Below are 27,875 nucleotides of genomic sequence, written 5' to 3' on the forward strand. Positions count from 1 at the left end.
TCTTTTTCAAAGTGCTCACTATGTTACCATGGGCTTTAAGACAGTGCCATTGCCTCTGTCATGCACCAGCGCACTGCAGACCTGGCACCGGCCTAGGACACAGGTCAGACATTATTTGTTACACTGATGCAGAACTTTGCAGTTTGTATTGACTTTTGACAATGTATTGTTCATCATTATTATATCACAGGGAATTGTACCAGAGGCCACCAATGATATGGCGGTGTGTAAACCAGCGGCTAAGAAAAAAACAAGTGTCAGAGCTGGTGTGAAGTGCACACTGTACCGAGCCTATGATGGTGAGTCTGAATGAGCCCCCGCCTGTACTAGAGCACAAAGACTTTAGTGCATTTCTAAAATAATACAAACATAAAAGTGATTATTATTTGTTACTTTTTATATAGACTTTCAGTGGATATTTTTTTATTTGTATTAGAAGCATGTACGAGACTGGATGAGTGTGGTTGTCTTTTTTAGTGAAAAAGATAAGGTGGCATTTAATGAAATCTAAACTTGACATATCTCACTTTCATGCCAGGGCCTATTCCGGATCCTCACGTCATGGCCAGTGCTGAGAAACTGAAAGACATCCGTCCACAACCAGGGATTTGCAAATTGCTGCACGGGCTTGAGGGCCTTAATTTGGTGGACTCTAAATTTGGCCCTGTGCCATTTGGGTCTGTGCTTTCTTACCAGTGCCCTCTAGAATTAAGTAGAGATATTATTAAACACCCTGGTGCCAGTGAGTTTCCTCAGTTGCCTATTGAAGGTTACAACTTTAAATTTCCCATTGATTTTGAGCCCAACTACATACAACAATGTCATTTGGACAGCCTGATTGTGTCAGAGGAGATGTCTGCTGCTATTGAAGCAGAAACAAGAATGCAGTCAGAATGCCAGCTGTGGAGCCAGGTACGCAAACCCCGACTGACAGCCAGCAGATTCCGTGAAATATGCCATGTTCGTGGGGGAGTTGTCTGCCAAGGCTTTGGCAACCCGCATTCTGAGAGGAACTCCTCAGACAGCTGCTATGAGAAGAGGGTTGGATCTGGAACCTGAGATACTGAGGCAATATTCTGATTTTTGTGATGTCTCTCTGAAACAATGCGGGGTCATCATCCACCCTGATTCACCTCACCTTGCAGCCAGCCCGGATGCTAAAGTCTTCTGCCCAACAGAAGCACCACCATTTGGTCTTGCTGAGGTTAAGAGTTGCGATGTTGAAAATGTTACCCAAGTTAAACACCTGATCACAGTTAAAGGCCAGGCCTGCCTTAAGAAGAGCCACAAATACTACTATCAGGTTCAAGGCCAACTCGCCTTAAGCGGACTTCAGTGGTGTGACTTCATTACAGATACCCGCACTGACTTCACAGTTGAGAGAATCTTTAGGGATGAGGAGATTATCCACTCAATGCGACAGAAGCTTGATCATTTCTATTATAACATCTACATGGATGTCTTCTTAAGTTATAAAACATAAGGCAGAATTTTATGTGTAAATAGTGTTAAGGTAAATGTGGAAGGTGAACCTTTGACATTTTTTTCTTTAACTGCAAATTAACTTGTCATATACTGTATATCTCCTATGTACTGAAACACACATTTTGAAAAGGATTGTGATGTAAATGTCGACATGTTTTTCTTTAACTGCAAATGAACTTAATTGTGTTATATACTGTATATCTATGTATTGAAATACAAATTTTGAAAAGGATTGCGATGTTGTAAATGCTCTTACCAAAATCAAAAAGGATTGGAAGCAGTTGCTTGCAAACATATATTTAATAGTTCCATCAGTGCCATGACACATAAGCACATAACATGGTTAATAGTTGGATATTTTTACAATATATCACATTAGGTTCATTAATAGCTATGAAAAAGTTATTACCCTTAACAAAAACATACAGTATAACATTAGATCAATTAAATTACCAACAAAGTTAATTCATATTTACATTTTTTTGTACATACAATACAGTAATATAAAAGTACTTCTATTTACAGCCCATCTAGCTTACTCAGGAAATATACAACTTCCAGTTGACAAAAACATCAGACTGGTTTGTCTCCTTTAATGTCAAGAGGTCCCTGATAGTTCGACATGAGGCAGCAGATGGCCCACAGCTGATTCACTGAACCCACTGTGGAAAGAGGAACAAGCCCATCCCAGATATGGTACTCCTTCACCCTCCGTATGGCCCTCTCGACTAAAATCCTCAGCCGGGCGATGGCCTGGGTCTTAAGAGTGTCCTCCCTGCTGAGCTGAGGAGATTTTTACGGGAAGATACGGGAATTTCTGTTTGTTGTTTGAACAAAATGGTACACTGCAATAGCATCTTCTCGAAGATTGTGCCATGCTTCGGTGTTGGATGGGATACTGTTGCGATACAGACACCGGGAGAAAAGAAACAGCTAAATTAACATTCAGCTTTGACCAGGAATCAATATTTATCTAGCTATCATGCACAACAGTATTTGAATAGGTGAGTTACTATACATTCATGAATAAACTAACTGCCTAACAAAGGGTTAGATAGCTAGCTAAGTAAACTTGTTACATTACAGCCAGGCAGCAATGTAACGCTACCTTTTAACGTTATCGGTATCTGGTACTAAGTTGTTGTTAGCTAACGTTAGCCCACTTTTAAGTAACTAAGGCAGTGAACAATTATGAATTAACAATAACGTTAGCAAGTTACAAACCATTGCATATACGTAAACATTATTACTCTTAACTTTACTAATTTAACTTAAACGTACCTCAGAAGAGAAGTCTCAGGTTACGGGCGAACGGAAGTGAAGTTAACCTGCTACGCGGAAAGGCGGAAGTTAGATGACGTCATCGTGAAAAGGGCCTATAATGATATGTATCCACCAATCCAAATAAAGGATATGCGGGAGCTAGACAGCCCGCGGTGCCGCTTTGTGGACGACTCTCTCCATGTTTATTGCGGAGTCGAGACATCTATCTTGTCTGTATATCCATATGCTTTGATAATTTGCCTATATTCTCGCGATGATTACAAAATAAGCCGTTTCAGTCGCCACAGACAGACAAAATAGCGCGCGGGCGGCGTCGGGGATAAATAGTTTCAGCTGTCAAGTCGAGCGTATGTTAACAAGGCAACCGGGAGTTTGGAGTGCAGGCAGAGTTGCAGCTTTATCGAGTTTTGCTTTTTGCATTATAAAATAAACGTTTACAAAATAGAGGTGCAGCGCGTACCAGCTAGTTGTGAACATTGACAACCACTCCAGTGACCTAGCGCATGTGGAATGGCAGCTCCCCGGCAGATAAAAGGTATTCTGAAGAACAAGAACAGCGGGACAGGCAAGGTGGGCCCGGCCGAAGAAGTGCCAGTAGAGACTCCCGAACAAGCGGCACTTGGATTTCTGGAGGATGACCCACAGTGAGTAGATAGATAGTCAGCTTAGATTCTTGACACTGACAGTCAGGCTAGGTAGCTATGGCTAGCTAGCTATTCCAGCTTGTTAGAATTGGGCGCTGCCCTGGCTAAAAACTTTATGGACTTGCTAACGTTAGCTAGCTAGTTAACGTCGTCAGCAATGTTCCAGCGGGTTGCACATAATTATAAGGCAGCTAGCTAGCTGTCAGACTTGCTTTCCAATTTCCTCATCTTGTTCTTTATATGGCTGTTCACCTTAGTTACTTAGTTAGCTAGTTTGCCAGTTAATATTTACTAGCCAATTTGCTAGTTATTTTGCCCAAGAAGAAACGTTAGATAACTAGCTAACGTTAGCAACAATCACAAATGTCTGCTTGTCAGCTGAGAAAATGCTAAAAGATAAAAGCTTATCCGGCTGCTGACCTGTAAACACGTGTAAATGTGGCTGTGTCATCAGGCAACTTGTTAAAGGTTGGTGAATGGGCAGGCTGGCTAGTTATGGAAAAAAGTACATCTAGTTAACTAGCTATACACTGGCCACAGGCAGTTGGCATTTGGAACAGCCATTTTTACCAGCAAAAAACAACTTCCCTATTTAGAAAAGGCGAATCGAATGAATGGGCTGCAGCAGGAGCTATTTCTAGAGCGCCCGGTTAAACTGCCAAGAGTTTTTATTTGTATATCTAAATTGTTAAACTAGTGAGAAACATAGCTATGTGATTATTGAACAAAATCTCTGTTTGCTTCATTTACTATCATCCTAAATTAAGAGATCATTATTTTGCTATATACAGGGCTGCCAACTTTTGAAGAAAGCTTGGAGTGAGATTTCCTTTAATGAATCTCAATGCTACACCCCTAGCTGGGGGATGTGGGGGTTCCACCCCAGAAAGAAAATCTGTTTTAAACCTAATTTCCTGCAATTCTACATTTTCATGTCCAGGGTGGGATATTATATTTTTTAAATCACAGGTCAGCTGTATTCAGGATTATTTTAAAGTGTAATAGATGGGTTAGTTGACAATGTCACAAACGATGTGCACACTTCAATGGGGCAGAAGTCCATGTGTTGTTGTGATTCTGGATGGCCAGATAGCTAGCAACAATGACAAGAAGTTGCCATGTGGGGAATTGTAGGTAGCTCGGCTCAGATAGTTTTATCTTGTTCTTGGTACCATGTCTTGTTTTGATGTCAAGTCTATGCTAATATGGCAAAAATGTGCTAACTAACCAACAACTGTAACTATGTATTTGAGACAACAAGTGCTCATTGTGCAAATGTATTTGTTTTCAATAAACATTGGAGATTACATATAGTTTACGTGTTGTCAATAATCTAAGCCAACCCTGTCTGTTTTGCTCCATAGTTGTGCACAACGACTTGGTTTGAGGTTACCCAAAATGTCATGCCCAAATAGTATGCTAACTGGGGGACATTGAATTACATTGGTTTTTGGTTGGAAGAGGGTAATATTAATGGTTGGTGGCAGTGGCTAACCATAGGATGGATTGCAGTCTCTCCATGTTCATAAGAAACAAATATGTAATTAATTTGGGTGAACTATCCCTATAAAATAGGACCTTAGAAAATCCTGCCTAGAGGTGGTTCTCCAAGAGGTTTGGCCGCCCACCCCTGATCTATTTTTCAACTACTGGGGGTTTGAATATGTTAATCTGACAAATTACCCCACATTCAAGAAAAATCGAATGAATATCAATCTAAAGGTGGTTGAGGCTGATTTGCCATCATCTTACTCTACATAGACAAGATATTTAGCATTTATGCCTACCATTTCTCCCTAGCAGCTTGTGCACAATACTAAAATGACAAAACAGGATATTTGAGGTAAGAGGCATTAGTCTATATTTTAGCCCATTGTAGGGGATGGGAATTGTTCTAATGACTAGCCCTATCAGCTATTGTGAAAGACCCGATAATAACATCTCCTGAAGACAAGATGACAGCCTAAATCTGACCCACCCAACCAAAACTAGAATCAGTTACACATTTGGGTTCACAATATGTTTGGGCAAAATGTTCATAATAGTTGTCAGGTCACCCTACCAAAATTCATGCTGAAAGCAGCCTTTTTGTTGTTACAGCCTAATGAACCTAGTGCTAAATTGACAATGACTAAATGAGGTGAATATAATGTAGCCTATGGATCTGGGCTAATGCAAGTGGTGGATTAACTCACTAGTAGTAGGCTATAGCCTATTATCACATGCTGTTATAAGAAATCAGTCTGGGATAGGAGTGACAGCAAATTAATTTGTTGACAATTCTGTTTATCAAAACAGCGCTACAAGTTGCCATTCTGCTCTTTTGACAAATGAGTTCATAAACTTTGATCAGCGCGTAGAACGAATGTGCCTGTCCAGTGTGCCATGGCTGCACTCCACTCTAGTCGTGAGGGGCGTTTCTTTACAAACATGCATCCAATCGCCTTTGTCCCGGTCCTTTTGCTAAACCAATCACAAGCTTCAATTTGCCGTGGTTCACAGTGCGGTGGCAGAAAGATTATTGATTTCCCGGGTGAAGCTGCCGCAGTTACAATGCTCGTGATGTAGAATTGCAGGCGCATATGCTCCGATTTCAAAACAATTTGGAGGCACAGTTGAAAAGTTAACGCACTGAAATACACTGGATTAATTAGAAATAAAAGCAGTACTTAAAAAATAAAGTACCCCCATTTTCGTGATATCCAATTGGTATTTACAGTCAGCGTGCATGCGTCTGCCCACCACAAGGAGTCGCTAGAGCACGATGGGACAAGGACATTCCGGCAGGCCAAACCCTCCTCTAACGACGCTGGGCCAATTGTTCGCCGCCTCATGGGACTCCCGGTCACGGCCCGCTGTGACACAGCCTGGGATCGAACTCGGGGTTGTAGTGACGCCTCAAGCACTGCGATGCAGTGCCTTAGACCGCTGCGCCACTCGGGAGGCTACACATCCTTTTTACGTCAAATTGGTGATGTTAGTATTAACGTTCCTAGTCAATATGATGACACGATCAATTGCTTAAAGGTGCACTATGCAGAAATCGCTTCGCCATTTCCTGGTTGTTAAATTTCAAATAGTTAGCCAAATTTCAGTTTGTGACACAACAATCAGGTATTTAGTGTGAAAAATCATTGTACCATCTAAACCGCTGTGAAAAAACATTTTCCATAACAACAAATATTGTATTTTGAGCTGATTTTTGAAGCTGGTGTACAAAACCAAAAGTAAAAGACGCAAAAACAAAACGTAAGAATGGGAAACATAGAAATAGTGCACATAGAACAGCTCTACCGCTTCTTCGACTTCAATGCGAATGACAGACCCATAACTCACATTTACATTTTAGCAGACGCTCTTATCCAGAGCGACTTACAGTTAGTGAGTGCATACATTTTCATAAATTTCTATGTGAATTTAGTCGGGTTGCCCAAAAAGTTACTTATTGCAGCTTTAAAACAGATCAATATCTTTGGTTTTGTACTGTTGATTTTGTCATACGCGCTGGGGGTCGCAGGACTTAGAACCAGGCTATGATTTTCTTTCTCAAATGGCACGGGCCAATGGACATTTATCATTGTTACAGTTGTATATATTATTATTTGTATTGTTTAATTCACTTCCCCCCCTGCTGCACCCCCTATGGACAAGTGTTGCATTACACTTACCGCGTTGGCGACCCACTTCAATCAATGCAACACTTAAATGTAGCTGGCTCTCTTCTACAAGTTGTCCTCTATCAGGTGATATACAAATTATTGGCAGATTCCGTGTGTTTTTTGAGCTGTGCTAGTTTTAACAGGATGTGCAACCTGATTTCCCCCCTCTCGCTCTATTGATTTCAATGTGATATTTCTGTTTTGGTGACCCCTGTATCAAAATCCAACACTCCGAAATGTATTGGACTGTCTCTGCAGGTTGTCCTCAAAAAAATATTTCCTGTTTCCATGTTTTTTTAGTTGTTAGTTTCAACAGCGCTTACAACCAGATACACCCCCCCCCCCCACACTTGTCAAAACATGCATGTGTAGATAGTACATTTTTATGTTTTCAATATATCACAAACTGTTTCTGCATATTGGTTATTGATTTGGACATTGGGATATTTATCAAAATGTCTTGTCAATGGAAAGCAGCGACAGCATCATTTTCAACTTAAATTTTAGGAATATGAAATGTGAACATTAATTTCCAATGGTATTGTACTTATTCAGGTAAAAACTGCTGAATTAGTCAAAAAACTGATTGATTTTTATTATATACCAGAAATCACTGAATCGGGTTTTCCCTGCCTATTTAGAAGTGTCTTGTCTAACTGATATGTTCAAATCCAGAGTCGTTTTCAAATCCAGCTTTGTTTTAGTCGTTCGTTAAAATGTCTGAAATTATGTTGGCATCAGGAAGGTTATGTTATGTTACCCATCCCTATTCTCCAGCACACAAATGATGTACAATTCGTCGGGGCATGGACTCTATAGCATTCCACAGGGATGCTGGCCCATGTTAACGCAAATGCTTCCCACAGTTGCGTCAAGTTGGCTGGATGTCATTTGGGTGGTGGACCATTCTTGATACACACGGGAAACTGTTGAGTGTGGAAAAACCCAGCGGTGTTGCAGTTCTTGACACAAACCAGTGTGCCTGGCACCTTCTACCATACCCCATTCAAAGGCACTTAAATCTTTTGTCTTGCTCATTCACCCTCTGAATGGCACACATACACAATCCATGTCTCAATTGTCTCAAGGCTTAAAAATGATTATTTAACCTGTCCTCCCCTTCATTTACACTGATTGAAGTGGATTTAAAAAGTGACATCAAACAGGGATCATAGCTTTCACCTGGATTCACCTGGTCAGTCTGTCTTGGAAAGAGCATGTTTTGTATACTCAGTGTATTTACACAATAGCCTTGGAGATTTCAGACTGGTGAAAGGGTGAGATTATGCCTGAAGGCAGGCGCCTCTGATGCATTGATCTCATCCACTGGCACTTTCACAGCAGTGGCAAGACGAGATGTCTCAGGATGAAGCCCCTGCAAAGTCACTGCGCTCCAGTTTGAGTGCTGTGTCCATCTCCTCTCCGTTCATCTGTCCCATGCAAAATGGCTGATCTATCGGCTACAATGTGACATTATACTCTGTCGCTAGTCCTTTTGAGCTGTTAAGCCATATCAGATGTCTTGATTGTAAACGGTGTGCTTTGAGCTCAATGATCGTTGAAAAAAATTATACCTGCAGAAATCGGAGACCCTTCTCTCTTTTAAAATGGACAACTAGTTGCTTCCTAGTAGTTTTTTTTTCTCCCCGCAATTGCATTTTGAAATGTTCTAGAGTCATGAGGGGGGAGAGCGACTTTTTAAGGCTCGCTCATTATAGCAGCCGGCCCTAGCAAAACAGGTAGGCACAGCGGCAGGGCAGACCCTTTTTATAACAGGAATCATGAGAATAATGCACTTTACTGTTTAACAAATTCATGGTTTTATCCGCCCAAAAAATGACATTTTGATTTAGGTGACCAGGTAGAATGTGCAGCTTGCACAAGTGCAACGGATAAAAAAATGTAACTCGCACAGCCAAGTTAAAGGGTCGCAAAATGGTCACAGTCTGGAACCCTGGTTATGATAGATTTGCATTAAGACATTTTTAAAATGTGAATGTCTATTTCAGACTGTAACATGCATCACGCAGGGTGGAACATCAATAACTGTCGTTTTTGATCTCTAAAGTAATAATGGAAATGACAATCTCTTCAAAATGATTGATTTTGTGTTCAGCCAAACCTTTCCTTCGAAATGGCTATCCATGTTTTGACCTAAGACTTAAACTCAGACTTTTACCAATATGTTCATTTTCCCCAAAAAGCTTGCCCATTTCATGAAACATCCATAACACTTATTTTTTGCTTTATTTCTCCAACATGCCCATGTTTAGAAGTCCCCATTTTGGGGTATACACATCAAAAGTTTCATTTCTATTTTGTATGTCAATTTTGTGAGACATTAAAGTTGTGATTTTGCGTGCAAATGTAATGCCCATAATGCTGGAATCGCCCAGATATAGATCTGATATGTCTCTGACAATCTATTGTGTAGTGAAAACAACATGTTTTTTTTTGTCACCTTCACCAATTTGCATAGATTTCTGACATGCATCCAATGGGATATAGGCCTACATATTATGAAACAATGCTTTAGTCGGGCTACTGTACCGCAGCAAGCCTGACTGAGCAGTATGGATATGTGCCATATCCAATGATGTGCCATGTCAGTCTGAGGCACAGCAGGACAGGGCACGTCCCATTGATTTAGCCCAGTGCCATCGACACAGTCAAACTGCCTGCTGTGCGCCTGACTTATTGAAAACCTGTGTGCATGTGCGTGTGCGGGAGAGGTGTGTTTGAGTTAGCAGCTAGGGGAGGCTCTACAGGATTACTGCAGCAGGGAGCGGATTTATTGCCCTCTCCCATGATGGCCGGCCTCTCCCTCCATAAACACGCCCGGGAGGCTGCTTTATGACAGGAGAGGAGAGGGGAGCGCCAGCAGAGACAGTTTAACGGCTGTATTTGGCACAGTCTCCAAGTCCAGACAGTGATGATACAGAGGACGCCAACTTCAGCCAGAAGCCCAGAGAGCCTACAATTTGTACCTTTGTAAGGTACATTCGTTAGCAGGTCTGCTAGGTGCACACTCGAGGAAGAAGTTGCCCTTAACCACAGATCTAGGATCAGAATACACTACCCTTAGTTGCTTAGTCCTAACTTTAACCATTAGGGGGATTAAATGACTGACTCTGTATGTTAGGTCAGTGCCAACCTCTACCTTCTCCTAGGGCCACAGAATAAGACCCTTTTTATTTAATTGCCACGTTGTTTGTTTCCAAAATATACAATGGGAGTGAAAACTGGGGCACAGTGGAGTCCTAGATTAAATCTGACCGGTCTCTAGGGTAATATCTGTGGTTGGTTTTAAATGCCACCCTGAGTTCTCCTCTCTGGTCCCATTCTTTCAGGAAGAAGTCACAGAAATGGGACGAGATGAACATCCTGGCAACGTACCACCCGGCAGACAAGGACTACGGGATGATGAAGATAGATGAGCCGAGCACGCCCTACAACAGGTGAGTTTCCCCATTCATTCTCATGAACAGGTAAGGACATAGTTATCCAGAGAATGCAAAAATTGCTTGCCAGTATTGGGAAAAGATAGAACTGTGCCGAAAAGTGTTTTGGACTCGTGTTACAGGGTAAATCCATTTGAATTCAATCACTTTTTGACAGCACCACTTTTGATTTGAACGAAGCCTTCCATAAATATTTGCCCATTTGAAGTACTCAGTGACTTTTTGGACCTGAATGCCAAAACATTCAAGAGATAAAGGTTTTCAAAGTTAACCTATTTTGCATACCCCACCATACCATGATAAATCCTTGTCTTCATCACTGGAAAAGATAAACAGTTGAGATTGATTTAATTTAAAAGCTTACAAACAGGGTTGTCAACTATTTTATAATGTCTTGAAAAAACTGTTTTTCTAATAAATAAATACTTTTTTTGTTCATTGTCAATTTGCATAGATCTTTTTTGGTATTCACAAATGTTGTAGCTTAGACCTTATTTTACAGCATCTGAGGTTTTAATGTTCTGCCCGCCATCGGTTGAGACACAACATGCTCTTGAATACCGACTGGGAGTATTGGCTAGCACTGAAAAGTCAGCACAAACTCTGCTCTGAAGAGCGTTAAGCCCAGAGACAACCAGATTTTTGCCTAAAATGTCCTCGTACTTTGTAAAATTCATGATGCTGTTGACCTTAACAAGGTAGCTCCATAACATCAAAGATCCACCACCATATTTTACAGTAGGTAGGGGTTATTTTCTGCCTACGCATCCGTTTTTCGATGCCAAACCCACCACGTGGCCAAAGAGTTCTGTTTTCATGTTATCTGACTCATCTCCTTGTGGGACAATGTTTACGGTAGATTGCCAATATGAAAAGGAAACGCAACACTTAATTTCAATGAATAGTCTCTCGACAGGGAGTTCTAAATAGTGATAGCTTGACTGTCATCCGTCTTTTGTTTGTGGCCAGCAACTTTTATATAGAGATCACCTTGATTTTTCCTTGCCATGAGTTTGAAAATGACAACAGCGTTCTAAGTCCTACGACGGAGGGGCGTGTATGACAAATTCAACGGTACTGAACTAAAGATGTTAATCTGTTTTAAAGTAATTGATTTTAGTGTCATGATGACTATAAACTTTTATATTAACATCACCAATCTGAGGTAAAAAGGATGTGTAAAATCACTGTTTTATGTGGTGAAAATGTGAGCTTGTGTAATATAAAAAAACAAAAAAATATATATTTTAATTGTCTCATACACCAGATGGGTGCAGTGAAATGTGTTGTTTTACAGGGTTAGCCATAGTAGTACGGCACCCCTGGAGCAAATTAGGGTTAAGTGCCTTGCTCAAGGGCACATGGACAAGTTTTCACCTTGTCGGCTCGGGTATTCGAACCTGCAACCTTTCGGTGACTGGCTCAACTGTCCACATTAGGGAAATTGGCGCAATATAAAATAATTTAATATGGCAAAATAATTAAACATGTCAATTTAGGATGATAGTAGTCACAAATTATTGCAACAATGGCATCTATTTTTCACTACTTTAACCATTTAGAGAGTTTAAAGGTCCAATGCAGCCGTTTTTATCTCAATATCAAAATCAAATCACATTTTATTTGTCACATGCGCCGAATACAACAGTGAAATGCTTACAAGCCCTTAACCAACAATGCAGTTTTAAGAGCGAATACCCAAAAAATAAAAGTAACAAATAATTAAAGAGCAGCAGTAAAATAACAATAGCGAGGCTATCTGGGTAACAATTAAGTATCTTACTGCGATTATTTTCAATTAAAATGGTCAAAACGAAACAAAAATGGGTTCTTAGCAAAGAGCAATTTCTCAAGCAGGAATTTTGCTGGGAGGGGAAAACTGAAAACTAGCTGTTGTTGGCAGAGAGGTTTGGAAATCTCTTTCTTATTGGTCACATGTCACCAGGGAGGCCAAAATGGCATCCCACCAAAATGGGCTTAATTGTCAGGCTGTCTTTTCAAACAACTCTTCCACTGAAAGGGCATTATCATAATTTTCACAATTGCACAGTATTATTCCAACCTCGTAGTGTGGAAATGTAGATAAAGTACAGGAAAATCACGTTTTTGACTGCACTGGGCGTTTAACCCCGGGCTAAGTGCAGTGTGAACATGACTAGTGTGAGGTTGAAAAGGTTGATAATTTTTTTACATAATATGTTCACCTTAGATTAGAGGCCTCAGTTCCCATGAAGCAGTCTTGCAGTGCAGGTTCAGTGGATTAGTTTCTGCCCTGTCTGGGGGGGCGCTGCATAGAAGGCCGCTGCATAGAAGGTCACCCCTGTGACACTGTTCTTCTCTCCCTCCGCCTCGGTCACTTTACCTCGTTCTCTTTTTCTCTCTCCCTCTTCCTCAGGATGGTGGGGGACGAGGAGGACGAAGGGGCGCACAGCGACTCCGAGGGCAATGCGCCCAACGTGAACAACCTGGCCTCGAAGTAAGTCAACATCACTGACTGGATAGGTCTGGGAGAGAGGAGGAGGATCAAAATGATTGTTCCTCAAAGGTTTGGAAGGTTATGACACTTATCGAGGCTGTAGGACAGGGGTGGGCAATAATTTCGGCTCGAGGGCCACTTCAGGATTTCAAACTTCAGCGGAGGGCCGAGAGAATTTCTGGCCGATTTTGTTTGTCAAAAGCAATTTGCAGGCCAGAGAAAGGGCAGTTATTTTAAAACATATAATTGTTATTTAATACAATTTCTACATACTTTCTATCTAGTTTTTTACTCAAACCTCCCCTTGCCAGATTGAATGCATATGTTTCCCACCCCTGCTATAGGAGGAGGGTAGTGATCTGGGTCTTATGAGACTGAAGGTGGGGACTCACTATGGTTTATGGCTTGGATATACTGTATAACAGAATGTACTCTTTGCATATTATCTGGATTTTAACTATTTGAGGTCAAGGGCATTTGATGTCCCGCCGTTAACATGGAGTATATGCCTAGATGGAATTTCACTCTTGGGGAAATTGACTGATCAGCTAAATATTTTTTGAGCCCTCCGTAGACCCTCTCACCAGTTGAGTTTACAATAGAGGTGAAACTGCAGGAGGGGAATTCTAAGTCATTTTGAACTCTGCCATCAAAGACCCTTAATCAATCAGCTCAAGTAATTTCTACCAGTATTGAGTGATATACTCAATTACATGCCAAGAAAAGCCGCTCCCCAAACACAAACACAGCCCCGGTGATAGTGTTTATTTACGGTAAATGATACCATGTTTATTTACTAGGGCTGTCAAACGATTTAAAATTATTCTTTGCGTTAATGCTATTAATTGCAATTCTCAAATATGGCCCTAAATAATTTTCCATTTAAAAAGCAGTCTATTGCGTTATAGGCATACTATTTTCACCATAAACAACACAAAAGTCACTGTAACATAAAGCTATTAATGCTCCCAATGTTTAAGTAGGCCTACTCCCTCTTATCAATGTTCTTGAAGTTTAACACTTGCGTACACACACATACACACTGAAGTACTGTTAAAGCTTCCGGCATTCTAAATAAGTGTTCTCACGATTTCCGATTGACTATAGGAAAAAAGAACTGGCTCTATGAATACAAAGAGCTTTTAAACCTGTCCAACAATGTTATGAATTCCACAGAAGACAGATCAGCCAGGTCTGAATTTGTGTAAAATATAATAATAAATATAATTAGATCTAGCGTAGGCTACTTATCCATGTTCTTCAACATGATCTAGTCACAAGCTGCTACTACTAGAATTTTGATCATTTGCTTAAATCTTTTGACCTGAGAAACAAAAACAGTAGCTAAATGGAAAGGATGACCTGTTCTGATTTTAAATCATTGTGGGAAGTTAGTTGAATCAAGAGGCATTCAGCCATGGCATTGTAAACATTATTTTGGTTAGCTAGCTAGCTAACATTAGCATAACTAGCTAGCTACTTCTGTACAAATTTATGTTTTTGCTGTTATCAAAAAGAATACCTGGGAATATGTTTATGGTTGAACTTTCTGTACGTTTTCCTTCAAAATTGTTGCTCAAAGCTGCGCGCATAGCGCAGCTTTGAGCAACGCTACCAAGACAGAGTGCACACTGACTGCACATGGCACAGAGTGTGTTGTGCGCTTAAAAGGGTTAGTGCGGTGAAGAAATAGAGATGCGATTAACGGCAACAAATAAATTAATGGCATTAAAAATGTCAGTACTGGCATAGTAGGAGATGGCAAACCACCTTAGCACATTAGCACACAGTCATTTATGCCCAGTGAAAACGGCTCAGATCGATGCATCCCATCAACTCTAAACCCGGGGGAATGAGGAAAATGTAACGAGAAAATGCCAAGAGTGTGCAAAGCTGACATCAAGGCAAAGGGTGGCTATTTGAAGAATCTCAAATATAAAATATATTTTGATTTGTTCAACACTTTTTGGGTTAATACATGATTCCATATGTGTTATTTCATAGTTTTGAAGTCTTCACTATTATTCTACAATGTAGAAAATAGTAAAAATAAAGAAAAACCCTTGAATGAGTAGGTGTGTCCAAACATTTGACTGGTACTGTAGCGCTGAGCGATTAAGGCTTTTTGAGGTAGGTCGGTTTGGGTTTGATTATTAAAAAATAATCTGGTTGGTTTAGATTTTTATTTTTATTTTTACATTAAATTCATTATGAAATAATGTAAAAATATTTTTTAGCTTAAGAAATGGAAATTCCTAAGCCTAAAAGAGTGAACATTAATTGTCAAAAGATTTCAAATATTCTATTGTGTCTGTCAGGTCCACATTGGGTAGACATCAATAAAAAAATAAGAAATTACTATGAAATAGGCTTGGGCTGTATACTGTGGTATTTGTAAATATCCATGGGATGGTTTTTCAATAATGTCAATACCTTTTAAAACTATTTATTTGAAGTTTTTCAATAAATGTTAATATTTGTAGCTACTTTTTAAGTAAATACCTGCAGTCAACTGTGCAATACGTTAGGAGATAAAGCAGATCGCGTTCTTCAGTTCACCTGTCACATAATTTTACATTATGAAGATTACCGTAGTTCCCCAGAACAGTTGAGCCAGTCAGGTGTTTGTAAATAGCACAATGGGAGAAATTGGGAGCAGGCGAGTCCAGCTGTGCATTGACAGGGGTCGCGTTTTATATTGAAGGTCAAGTAGTTTTTTTCTTCAATAGTGATGAGGGATGTGCAACTATAGTTTTTCCTTCACAGGCAGATAATAGCTTCATTTTCATCAGATGACCACAGAAGTGCAATGCTATCTGGCTGGTAGCCACACAAGTAAATGAGCGTACAATGAAAAAGCAAAAATGATGCATGGCCATCATATTTCTGTTTATCATAGAAGGAATGTAGCCAGCTACATTTCCTAATGTTTTGCTTAAAGTTAATCTTGCATTTTACAGAGAAAAGTAGGCTGGCTACACTGAGAAGTGAGAAAAGTAGTACACGTCAGTCAGAGCGCTGTCTGCTGATATAATGCCCTTTCCTGAATTCTCATTTGAGTGGAGAAGTGCGACTGAAGTTACTGAATTATGGTGACGTGGGCATCATATTATGTACGTTTTGGATGAGTTATTTGTACAGCTGCCACTGCTATCTTTTGATTTCCTTGCGTTTTTTCTCCTCTCCATTTTCTGCCTTTCTGCTCCTCCCCCATCTTCTTCGAGCAGAGCAGGCATTACTTCGTTTTTATTTGATTACTTTATTATTTTAAATCCTTAAAGTAATCTAATCTCTGCTCAGGCAGTAGCAGCCAGCCAGCCAGCCAGCCAGACCATCTATTTGGTATTTTATTAGGATCCCCATTAGCTGTTGCAAAAGCAGCAGCTACTCTTCCTGGGGTCCACATGAAACATGACATAATGCAGAACATTTAATAAACAAAAACAGCTCAAGGACAGAACTATTGGAGAAGGAGGTAGGGACAGGATTGAAAAAAATAGAGAGAAACATAAAATGAGTGTGTTCATGTGTGAGAGGGAGGGGGAGGGACAAAGAAAACGAGGGAGAGTGAGAGACCAGGCATAGCTAGTTATCCTTTTTTGACGCAGTATTCCTTGCATGACACAACAAATGAAAGTTAATTGGCTTCATCACAATCGACACGCCGAAATAAATTAATGTGCAACTAGAACAGTCTCTATTCCAGCCACGACTCCCACAGCTGTCAAACCTAACGCACCGCCATCATCCGAACAAGACACAGGAAATCATGGCTACTGTACAAGGAAATAAAGCACTCAGAAGCTTGTTACATTAGTGGCCGTCTGGTCGGCCATCGCTCAATCATTTTGGGTCTGGTCTAGTCTTGAAAGAAATGTCAGTTTATGCTCTGGGCCTGTATCTGCGTTGCTACTGTCTACATCGGCTGCCATTGTTTACTTCCACGCAGTGGAAGTGCGCTCCATTGTTCCACCTCGTCCTATTCCTGCCTCAGAGATATTAAAATGGCTACTGCCTGGTCTCTCGCTCTCCCTCGTTTTCTTTGTCCATCCCCCTCCCTCTCACACACAAACACACTCATTTTATGTTTCTCTCTACTTTTCTCAATCCTGTCCCTACCTCCTCCAATCTCTTGCTTTTACTTATTCTCTCCTCTCTAAATCTATTCTCCCTCTCTTATTCTCACTCTATTCCCACCCCCAGCTCTCTGCTTCCCCAAGAAAACAATATTTTCTCCAGGGCCAATTGTATTTTCTGCTCTTGCACCTTAGTGGCCATTCAGAATGTGGACCAGAAAAAGTTTCTGACAATGACAACTGCTATACTCATCTTCTCCCACCATAGGTATAGAGTACATAGTCCTACTATTATATTGTCTATGACTCAAGCTCTCTGGCCTTCACACACAAGAATGTTAAGAAAGGACAACATTGATTCATTAGATGTGTTTCTCACAGGCAAGTCAGATTCTTGTCGTGCCATGTCCCAAACTTGACCCTGACTGTAGGAGGAGGAAAGGATTAATGACTTTCTCTCAAGGAGTGAAAGGTTGCGCAACTGGGAAAGATTTGCCTGATTCACTGACTGAACACAAGCAGTGTGAATCTGACCTGGCCAAGAGTGTGCCGGTACTGTGCTGTCACGTCAGTTCACGCGTGCTGATGATGGCCACATCTGCTTCCCCTGCACACATTTAATTTCTGTCTCTTTGTTTTTGTCTCCCCCCTTCTCTTTCTCACACTTCTCCTCTCTCTTCCTCTGAATCACTCACTTTCTATTGCTCCTTCGCTCGCTCACTTTCTCTCTCCCCCCAGGTTGGCAGCGGCAGAGGGAAAGGAACCGCGCTTCATGAGAGAAGAGGAGGAAAGCAGTGAGGAAGAGGAGGATGAACTAACCCCAGAGGATCAAGGTGGGCCGTGTGTCTCTCTTCCCCCTCTTCGTCGTCCTCCTCTCATCCCCACCTTGTCTCTATTGCCATTGGGCGTCCGGCCCTGACCTTTCCCTGACCTCTCCCTGTGTTGTCGTGTCAAGCCCTGTGTGCTCTGATAACGGATTCTCTCAGCTCAGTGGCCACAAGCGCGGCCAATGGTCCAAACAAAGCACACTCCTGGGGACTGTTCCAGTTTACTCTGGTCCATTTTGCTCCAGACCCACACGTGTCTCTCCGCCCTTTTTATCTCTGCAGTACAGGGAAACGCAAGTCCCCAAAATATCAATTCTCCCCAAATACTGAAATGTGTGTGTGGTACATTGATGTTGATGTCATCACCATGTAGGTTTTAATGCCTTACTAGGTGTGTCCAGACACACTTCATAGAACCATGATAGAATGTTCAATATCATAGAACATTGCAAATATGGTGCTTTTTTTGCACCTGTAATAGCAACCTTGTATACACTACATGTGGACACCTGCTCGTCGAACATCTCATTCCAAAATCATGGGCATTAATATGGAGTTGGTCCCCTCTTTGCTGCTATAACAGCCTCCACTCTTCTTGGAAGGCTTTCCACTAGATGTTGGAACATTGCTGCGGGGACTTGCTTCCATTCAGCCTCGAGCATTAATGAGGTCGGGCACTGATGTTGGGTGATTAGGCCTGGCTTGCAGTCGACGTTCAAATTAATCTGAAAGGTGTTCAATGGAGTTGAGGTCAGGGCTCTGTGTAGGCCAGTCAAGTTCTTCCACACTGATCTCAACAAACCATTTCTGTATGGACCTCGCTTTGTTTCCCAAACTGTTGCCACAAAGTTGGAAGCACAGAATCGTCTAGAATGTCATTGTATGCTGTAGTGTTAAGATTTCCCTTCACTGGAACTAAGGGGCCTAGCCCGAACCATGAAAAACCGCCCCAGACCATTACAGTGCCTTGCAAAAGTATTCATCCCCCTTGGCGTTTTTCCTATTTTGTTGCATTACAACCTTTGATTTTTATTTGGATTTCATGTAATGGACATACACAAAATAGTCCAAATTGGTGAAGTAAAATGAAAAAATAACAGAAAAGTGGTGCGTGCATATGTATTCACCCCTTTGCTATGAAGCCCCTAAATAAGATCTGGTGCAACCAATTACCTTCAGAAGTCACATAATTAGTTAGATTGCACACCGGTGGACTTTATTTAAGTGTCACATGATCTCAGTGTATATATACACCTGTTCTGAAAGGCCCCAGAGTCTGCAACACCACTAAGCAAGGGGCACCACCAAGCAAGCGGCACCATGAAGACCAAGGAGCTCTCCAAACAGGTCAGGGACAAAGTTGTGGAGTAGTACAAATCAGGGTTGGGTTATAAAAAAAATATCAAACTTTGAACATCCCACGGAGCACCATTAAATCCATTATTAAAAAATGGAAAGAATATGGCACCACAACAAACATGCCAAGAGAGGGCCGCCCACCAAAACTCACGGACCAGGCAAGGAGGGCATTAATCAGAGAGGCAACAAAGAAACCAAAGAGAACCTGAAGGCGCTGCAAAGCTCCACAGCGGAGATTGGAGTATCTGTCCATAGGACCACTTTAAGCCGTACACTCCACAGTGCTGGGCTTTATGGAAGATTGGCCAGAAAAAAGCCATTGCTTAAAGAAAAAAATAAGCAAACACGTTTGGTGTTCGCCAAAAGCCATGTGGGAGACTCCCCAAACATATGGAAGAAGGTACTCTGGTCAGATGAGACTAAAATTGAGCTTTTTGGCCATAAAGGAAAATGCTATATCTGGAGCAAACCCAACACCTCTCATCACCTGAGAACACCATCCCCACAGTGAAGCATGGTGGTGGCAGCATCATGCTGTGGGGATGTTTTTCATTGGCAGGGACTGGGAAACTGGTCAGAATTGAAGGAATGATGAATGGCGCTAAATACAGGGAAATTCTTCAGGGAAACCTGTTTCAGTCTTCCAGCGATTTGAGACTTGGACAGAGGTTCACCTTCCAGCAGGACAATGACCCTAAGCATACTGCTAAAGCAACACGCGAGTGGTTTAAGGGGAAACATTTAAATGTCTTGGAATGGCCTAGTCAAAGCCCAGACCTCAATCCAATAAAGATTGCTGTACACCAGCGAAACCCATCCAACTTGAAGGAGCTGGAGCAGTTTTGCCTTGAAGAATGGGCAAAAATCCCAGTGGCTAGATGTGCCAGGCTTATAGAGACATACCCCAAGAGACTTGCAGCTGTAATTGCTGCAAAAGGTGGCACAACAAAATTGGAAAAATGCCAAGGGGGGTGAATACTTTCGCAAGCCACTGTATTCCTCCTCCACCAAACTTTACAGTTGGCACGATGCATTGGGGCAGGTAGTGTTCTCCTGGCATCTGCCAAACCCAGATTCATCCATCGGACTGCCAGATGGTGAAGAGTGATTAATCACTGCAGAGAACGCGTTTCCACTGCTCCAGAGTCCAATGGCGGCGAGCTTAACACCACTCCAGCCGACGCCTGGCATTACGCATGGTGATCTTAGGTTTGTGTGCGGCTGCTTGGCCATGGAAACCCATTTCATGAAGCTCCCGAAGTACTGTTCTTGTGCTGACGTTGCTTCCAGAGGCAGTTTGGAACTCAGTAGTGGGTGTTGCAACAGAGGAAAGACAATTTTTACGTGCTTCAGCACTTGGCGGTCCCGTTCTGTGAGCTTGTGTGGCCTACCACTTCACGGCTGAGCTGTTGTTGCTCCTAGACGTTTCCACTTCACAATAACAGCACTTACAGTTGACCGGGGCAGCTCTAGCAGGGCAGAAATTTGACGAAGTGACTTGTTGTAATGGTGGCATCATATGACGGTGCCACTTTGAAAGTCACTGAGCTCTTCAGTAAGGCCATTCTACTGCCAATGTGCATCTATGGAGGTTGCATGGCTTTGTGCCCGATTTTATACACCTGTCAGCAATGAGTGTGGCTGAAATAGCCGAATCCACTAATTTGAAGGGGTGTCCACATACTTTTGTATATATAGTGTATGAGACATGGTAAAAAGCACTCATACATATTAGATGGGCCATCAACTGAAATATGAAATGTATTTTAATATTAGATTATTTTTAGATTTTCTAAAGTATGAGTGACCTGGATTTGAAGTAGTTATTCCCCCCAGTGTGAATCTCCCATTATAGTGGTGCCCTTGCAGGCTAGCACGCAGGACGGACACTTTGCTCCAATCCTTTTTCCAGCTGACCAACTCTCAGTAAATATGCACAACCCCCTATTTTATTTATGCTGCAAGCACCTGAATGGAGTTCATTTTGAATTCTACCTGAATGGTGTTGCTTTAGTATTGACCAGACATAATTTTAGTTTAAAATGAGTTGGATAAAATGTGTGCTTAGAAGAAACAGCAATGGAATTGATTGGAGTGACATTGATGTCTAGTAGTAACTATTTACAAAAAATAAGCCTCGCCTGCCTCTTACAGCACCTTGTGCGGCTGCAGTTGCAAGTCAGCTTTGAAAATGTCTCTGTGTGTAGTAGTAGTAGTTTGATGCTATAATTGGAAAGCAGTTATATTTTTTTAACAGTTTTTCGTATCAGAACCATGTCCTTGAAAGTAGATTTAGATTCTACTGGAACTGTTCAGCCAGGATCCTCATAAAAATAGTTTGATGTATTCGTCCTTGAAGCGCCATTTGAGGACGAGCGTGTTAAGACTCCCCCTTCTCTTTAAACTGAAACACCCCTTTTAGCTTTTGAACGCTCCATCTGAGCCTCCCCTAACATAGCTCTCTATCGCTGTGTTTCCTCCACATAGACAGTGTAAATCATGTTTACGCGTCTGAGTTGTGCCTCTCCTAGCCTCCCTCTGCACCACATACCCTCAGTCTTTCTCCATCTTTCTCTCTCACTCACTCTCTCTCCCCCTCAGCGAAAAAGAAGCAGTTCCAAAGGATGAGGAAGATCCATTACAACGAGGGCCTCAACATCATGATGGCCAGGCAACTCATAGCCAACGAGTTGGCGGAAGATGAGGATGAAGAGATGAGGGATGAAACTGAGGACATCAACGTAGACCCTACGCAAGACGGTAAGAGAAATAGGGGTACTCAAATCTTCTTAATCCAGGGAATTTCATATGGTGACTAATCAGAAAAAGAAAATCATGAGCTCTCACTAGCGATAAAATGCTTGATACACAAACGGTTGGTCGTTGACGCTGTGTGGGTGTCTTTTTTTTTTCTAGCAACAAGCCGACCGCATGCTAGGTAGTGCTAGGTGTCAACAGCTAATTCCTCACAGGCTGGAAGCTAAAGCGAGCCTCAATTGGCCAATTGCGCCAAGATATCGCCAAGCATGTGCATGATGTTCAGCTTTCAAGTTTTTATTAGTTGTATGTACATGATACACATGGTATACATTCTCCAACTAAATGCTTACATGCGGGTTCCTTCTTGACAATGCAACAATAAGAAATAATAAAATATATGAATAAAAACAAAGTAAATGGCTCAGTAGAATAGACATTTTAAGTATAACTAAGATAAGTTAGATAAGTGTAAGCTCCACACAGAAGGTTACCAGGCCCTGATTTAGTAGGCCCTGTGTGTCAGAGGTCAAGCAGTCCTCAGCAGGGGATTGGTGTGGTAAGTTGGGGAAAAGGTTGAAATGAGAACTGTTCCCACTCCTATAAGACTACTAAAATATTAGCATTTCACATGTTTCTCTGTTAGATTTGCTGTCATATTAATTAAGACTTAAAGTGATCTCACTCACATAGCTCTCTTTTGATTACAGCTCTGGATTCCTAGAGGAGGAGGAGGACGCACCACCTCTCCTGTCTCCAGCCTGTGTATTGGCTAATGAAACATTTAAGAGACACTTAGCTACGTGTGCCGGGCAATAGAGCACACGGACACCGCTTCACAATCTTCCGTCAAACAACCCCTGTTCATGTGCGTGTGTATATTTCCCAGAAACACTGTAATGCAAAGCATTTCGACCCTGCTGGTCCCTTCTCTTCGTTGCCAAGAGTCCCTCTCAAAAAGTTGTCATCGCCTCAAAGGAACCACACCTAAAGGAACTGAGACCTAAAGACTGTTATAAAAGACTTATTATCAGCGAGGACTCCTGCCTCAATCCTTGCTCGCTCGCTCGCTGCCGTCTGTCCATCTATCCCTGCTTCTCCTGAGCCCCTGGCGAATGCTGCCGGAAAGAACAGCAGCACCCATTGGATTTCTCATTGGATGAAAGTGGTGGATAATTATGCTGGTGGTGGTAAGGAGGTAGGAGGATGTTGGTCTCTTGCTTTTTGTCTTGTTCCTCCTGTCCCCATACTTTTTTTTTTTTTTTTTTACCAAATACCGCCAGAACCTTAATTGGAGAAATCGGAAACCTTGATGAGCTAGCTGCTGTTTTGTTTCTCTGTTTCCTCCTCCATTCCGGTCTTGGATTTTGGGTTAACTGGTATGGATATAGGAACGGCAGACTGCATTTTTAACCAGCCCACAGGGCATCTCAATATCCAAGGTGACCAGCATTCGACTACACATATTTACACCCACTATAGGATTTGGTACAGATGCATGTACATGTGCACTGACTAATAGGAATAGATGTTTCGAACAAGGTACCATTCTCTTAATAGGGTGGCCAATGTACTGACACTGACAGCGAAACCAATTTATTCTCATACAATAAAATTACAATTTATTATGTATTGCATTGTGATAAGTAAAGTTGATATGCAGATGGTCAGGCTTGCCATTATACTTATGGAACCCAGCTGTATTATGCATGGCTACTAAAGCCTTGTGGCCATCAGCACTAATGCCATGTTTGCCCACTAAGCTAATGAGGGATAGCATTGGGGAAATGAACCCCAGAGAAGGTTTGTAGTACTGATAAGCAGGTGTGTATTTACTAGGAACCAAATGGAAGCAAACGGGCTGAAACAGCGAGGGACTAATCTGCACATTGTCCACTAAGGAATACACCCCAGGTCTGTGTCCAATACATTTTAGTCATTTAGCAGACGCTCTTATCCAGAGCGACTTACAGTTTGTGAGTGCATACATTTTCATACTTTTTTTCATACTGGCCCCCCGTGGGGATCGAACCCACAACCCTGGCGTTGCAAACGCCATGCTCTACAAACTGAGCTACAGAGGGCCAATACAATACAATGTCAATGACGCTACTGACTATCCTACGGGGGGGAGGGGGTAATCGGTTGAATGGCTGCATGAACGGCAAGATTTCTGGGATATGTACTGTAGTTGATATTATGCTTTTTGCGACCTGCTACCTTTGTAATCGGCTAGCTACCTCGCTGACAAAAGGAGTGATATCTGGGCAACCAAGACAGCTATTATGTATTATTAATTTATTCTATGATATTTGAATCATAGCACCTTGATCTACATGTGAACTTTTGAGAACCACTGTCCTCCCATGGTAACTTTAAGTTTCTCTTTCTAGAATGGGGACATAAGAAAAAAGGAATTGTTTTATCAGGACATGTAGAGATGGTTTCATTTTTTCTTCTCAGAACTAGACTGTCGAACCCTATCGCTTCACCTGTCTGAATGGCCATAATAGGCTATCCATTGGATTCTGCCCTTACAATCCCAAAAGCTCAGTACTGGATCCTTTTGGAAAATACAAGACCCACAGGAAATACTGATTTGATACACTGTATGACTGTTCTCACTTTTTTTTTTTTTACACTTGAATATTAAGGGAAGGCTTATTGACAAAAAACAACAAGTTAATTCAACACGTTAAGAGTAATTATTTGAACTTATGAATAGCTTTTTGTAAAAAAAAATCTGGACTTAAGACAAAAGGATGAGCTGTGAATCAACTTTTATGACATGAACCCTTGGTGGTTATACAAGGCAAATGTGCCTATATAGTGTATTTATGTACAGGCTAGCTGGTCGATGTCTTGCTCCTGAGTGGCGCAGCGGTCTAAGGCACTGCATCTCAGTGCTAGAGGCGTCACTACAGACCCTAGTTCGATTCCAGGCTGTATCACAATCCGGCCGTGATTGGTAGTGCCATAGGGCGGCGCACAATTGGCCCAGCGTCGTCCGGGTTTGGCCGGGGTAGGCCGTCATTGTAAATAAGAATTTGTTCTTAACTGACTTGCCTACTAGTTAAATAAAAATAAAAATGTGTCTAAATGAATACCTGTGCAGTTCAACTGCTTGGATTCCCCTGCCTATTTGTTGTTTTGCTGAATTTTTACCATGTTTTCTTTCTTTACTAGGGAGAGTGGACTAAGATTCTGTCTCACATTATAATTTTTCATTTATTTTTGTATTTTAAATGTGCATGTTTTTAATCATAAGAATGTGTTTATTTTTGTCTCCCGTAATTAAAATATGCTGTTCATGGATCCATTTGCTTTTTTGTCTTGTTTTATGTGGAACTATGTGGCCCTTCATTTATTATTTACTTTTTTTGAGCCAGGTAACTTTGCATAAGATCTCAGTACTTATATGTGGCCACTAGGAGGCAGTAGTCTATAATACATCTCAGACTTTCATGTTTACTAATGATATAAGGGGAACTGCTGAGTGTAAAGGTTTCTAGTTCTGTGGCTTCATATTCTGTAGTTTGTCCTTTGTATTATTATAATATATTGGCAGATACGTAAATTATGGGTAGAATACATATTTCATTGAAAGCTAAATATGCACTACTATGTGTATATACTACTAATCCTCATCACTATTTGTTACATTTTCCATATTGGCTAAATCAAGTTGTCAATAAGGTACGGTAGGATACTTGGAAAAAGGGAAAAAACGAAGTCCAGCCTCTAGTCCTGAAGAGAACGTTCTTATTGGTTGTTTCAAGTATCACTCACGTGCGTTTTTCATGGATCAGGAAGAAGTAGCGCTTTTCTTGACACGATTATATTATATGTCGATTCACTTTAGTGTTTGTGTGAAAGAAAAGCCTCCTCCCACTGGCTGCTATCACCTAGCTAGTGACCTGTTTTTTTTTTTCTTCTTCATATTGAATTTGACAAAATTCTTCAATTTTTTTGTATTTTATTTAAATATTTATTTTACTTGTTTATGGTTACATTGTCGGGAGCCTATTATTAGCTAGCCAGCCATACAGCCAGGCTAGCTGGCCGAGGTCTTGCGGATTGATAGCCCAGCTAGCTAGCAGCGGGTAGCCAAGTACAGGGCAAGGGGCAACTGCTTTTAATCCCCTATTTTTACTTGTTAAAGAAGATGAAGATAACGGTGGAATTCGAGGAATGTCTCAAAGACTCCCCAAGATTCAGGTAGGCTAAGTGACCTCTCCTCTTCTTTGTTCCCTCCTACACGATAAGTCATGGTCTTATGACGGTACCTGCTAGGACTTGTGTCCCGCGTCCAAAACGACATCCATAATCATTAGACAATTCTAATGGAAAGATCGTCGACGTTTGCGTCGCCGAGCAGTGCCCAAGAAAGTATTAAGTGCAATTGTTTGATGCTACCACCTCAATCTTAAACAAACATGGATTCCATATTGTCTCGCATGTCGCGCACACCTGGTATTATGTTTTACACCCTATACAAAAAAGAAAAGTTTATACACAGGGGTATACACATTTAAACCAAAATGCATAGCTTGCTAAGGCTTCATAGGCATTTAGGATGAGCTTTGGAGGACCACTTTCAAATGTATGCAGTCTTTTTAAAGCTGCAATAAGTAACTTTTTGGGCAACCCGACCACATTCATACAAAAATCAGAGTTATAGATCTGGCATTCTCATTGAAAGCAAGTCTAAGAGGTGGTAGATCTGTTCTATGTGCGGTATTAATAAAAAAAAAATAATGCTGTCGCAAGATCTGTCAAATAAATCTTAGTGCAAATACAATAAATTACTTATAGTTTTATTTTCAATTTGACAGCACACACTTTGCATCAATATCAATTTAAAATCTTGACAGTACCTGGTTAACTGGATAAATTAAGTGAATAATAAAACATACTTCACAGACTTTGTTAGTGACAATACTTTCTGTTTCAGTTCCATACCACTTTCAAATTAACTTTGTTAATACGTTTAGAATTCCAGTATACTTTTGCAGGAGGCGTTTCATGCTAATCAGCCTCGCAATTGACCCTTCGCTAAGCCCCGCCCCCCTTGGTTACTGTTGCAACCTTGGACAACATTTTCCGGGGAAGCCCAATTCCCCATTCAACCAGTAGCGAAATCCCCTTACAATTTTACATTTACATTTTAGTCATTTAGCAGACACTCTTATCCAGAGCAACTTACAGTTAGTGAGTGCATACATTTTTCATACTGGCCCCCCGTGGGAATCGAACCCACAACCCTGGCGTTGCAAGCGCCATGCTCTACCAACTGAGCTACAGGAGGCCTATGTGACAGGTGTGTGAGTTTGACTGTTTCTAGTGTCTGAGAGCCTGTGTTACCATGGTGTGGAGTAGTGTAGGCCTACCTAGCTCCATGCAGTGTGAGGAGGGCAGGTCCTTGCTGACAGAGGTGAAGTAACCAAACAGGCCCTGGTAGGCCAGCAGCAGGCTGGCACAGAGACTGTGGTGAAGGCTGAATGCATGCTGCAGACATTGGTCTGAAACCAGGAATGTCCTGCCATCAGGAGACAGCTGATATCAAACAGTGTTTCTAATACACAATGAAATTAAACACAGACTACCCCTTGCTAATCAGGAAACTCTTGGATATGTTGTGGTGAACTGTCATTACAATTGTTTCACAGGAACCTGGTAATTATTTTTTGTAGTGTAGCTTCTGAATGGCTCTGCATTCACTGTCAGCAGTCAAAGCTATAGGTAGGCTGGACACATTACATTTTTAAGAATGCTTTAAAAAAAATAACTAGTTAATTGCATCCGCCATGGAGCCCAGTTTAATAATATTACCATATGTCCCAGCTG

At 41.4% G+C, this 27,875-nt stretch overlaps 2 protein-coding genes across 10 annotated transcripts in view; both read left to right on the top strand.

Moving 5' to 3' along the window:
* Window positions 1-2,897: 2,897 nt before the first annotated feature.
* Window positions 2,898-23,322, top strand: LOC121533771 (protein phosphatase inhibitor 2). The gene is made up of 6 exons (XM_041840005.2): window positions 2,898-3,413; window positions 10,423-10,530; window positions 12,929-13,009; window positions 17,824-17,918; window positions 21,873-22,031; window positions 22,739-23,322. Exons 1-6 carry the CDS (start codon window positions 3,280-3,282, stop codon window positions 22,750-22,752), a joined length of 591 nt encoding a protein of 196 aa, XP_041695939.1. The 5' UTR covers window positions 2,898-3,279; the 3' UTR covers window positions 22,753-23,322.
* Window positions 23,323-25,853: 2,531 nt separating this feature from the next.
* LOC121533770 (arf-GAP with coiled-coil, ANK repeat and PH domain-containing protein 2) overlaps window positions 25,854-27,875 on the top strand; it is a 120,425-nt gene continuing 118,403 nt past the window's right edge. For all 9 annotated transcript variants that reach the window (XM_041839995.2, XM_041840004.2, XM_041839994.2 and 6 more), the window contains exon 1: window positions 25,854-26,246. In XM_041839995.2, coding sequence (XP_041695929.1) covers window positions 26,194-26,246 — 53 coding nt within the window. In that variant the 5' untranslated portion in view covers window positions 25,854-26,193. The remainder of the gene's footprint in view (window positions 26,247-27,875) is intronic.

This window comes from Coregonus clupeaformis, chromosome 20 (genome assembly GCF_020615455.1).
Source record: "Coregonus clupeaformis isolate EN_2021a chromosome 20, ASM2061545v1, whole genome shotgun sequence".
Taxonomy (NCBI): Eukaryota; Metazoa; Chordata; class Actinopteri; order Salmoniformes; family Salmonidae; genus Coregonus; species Coregonus clupeaformis.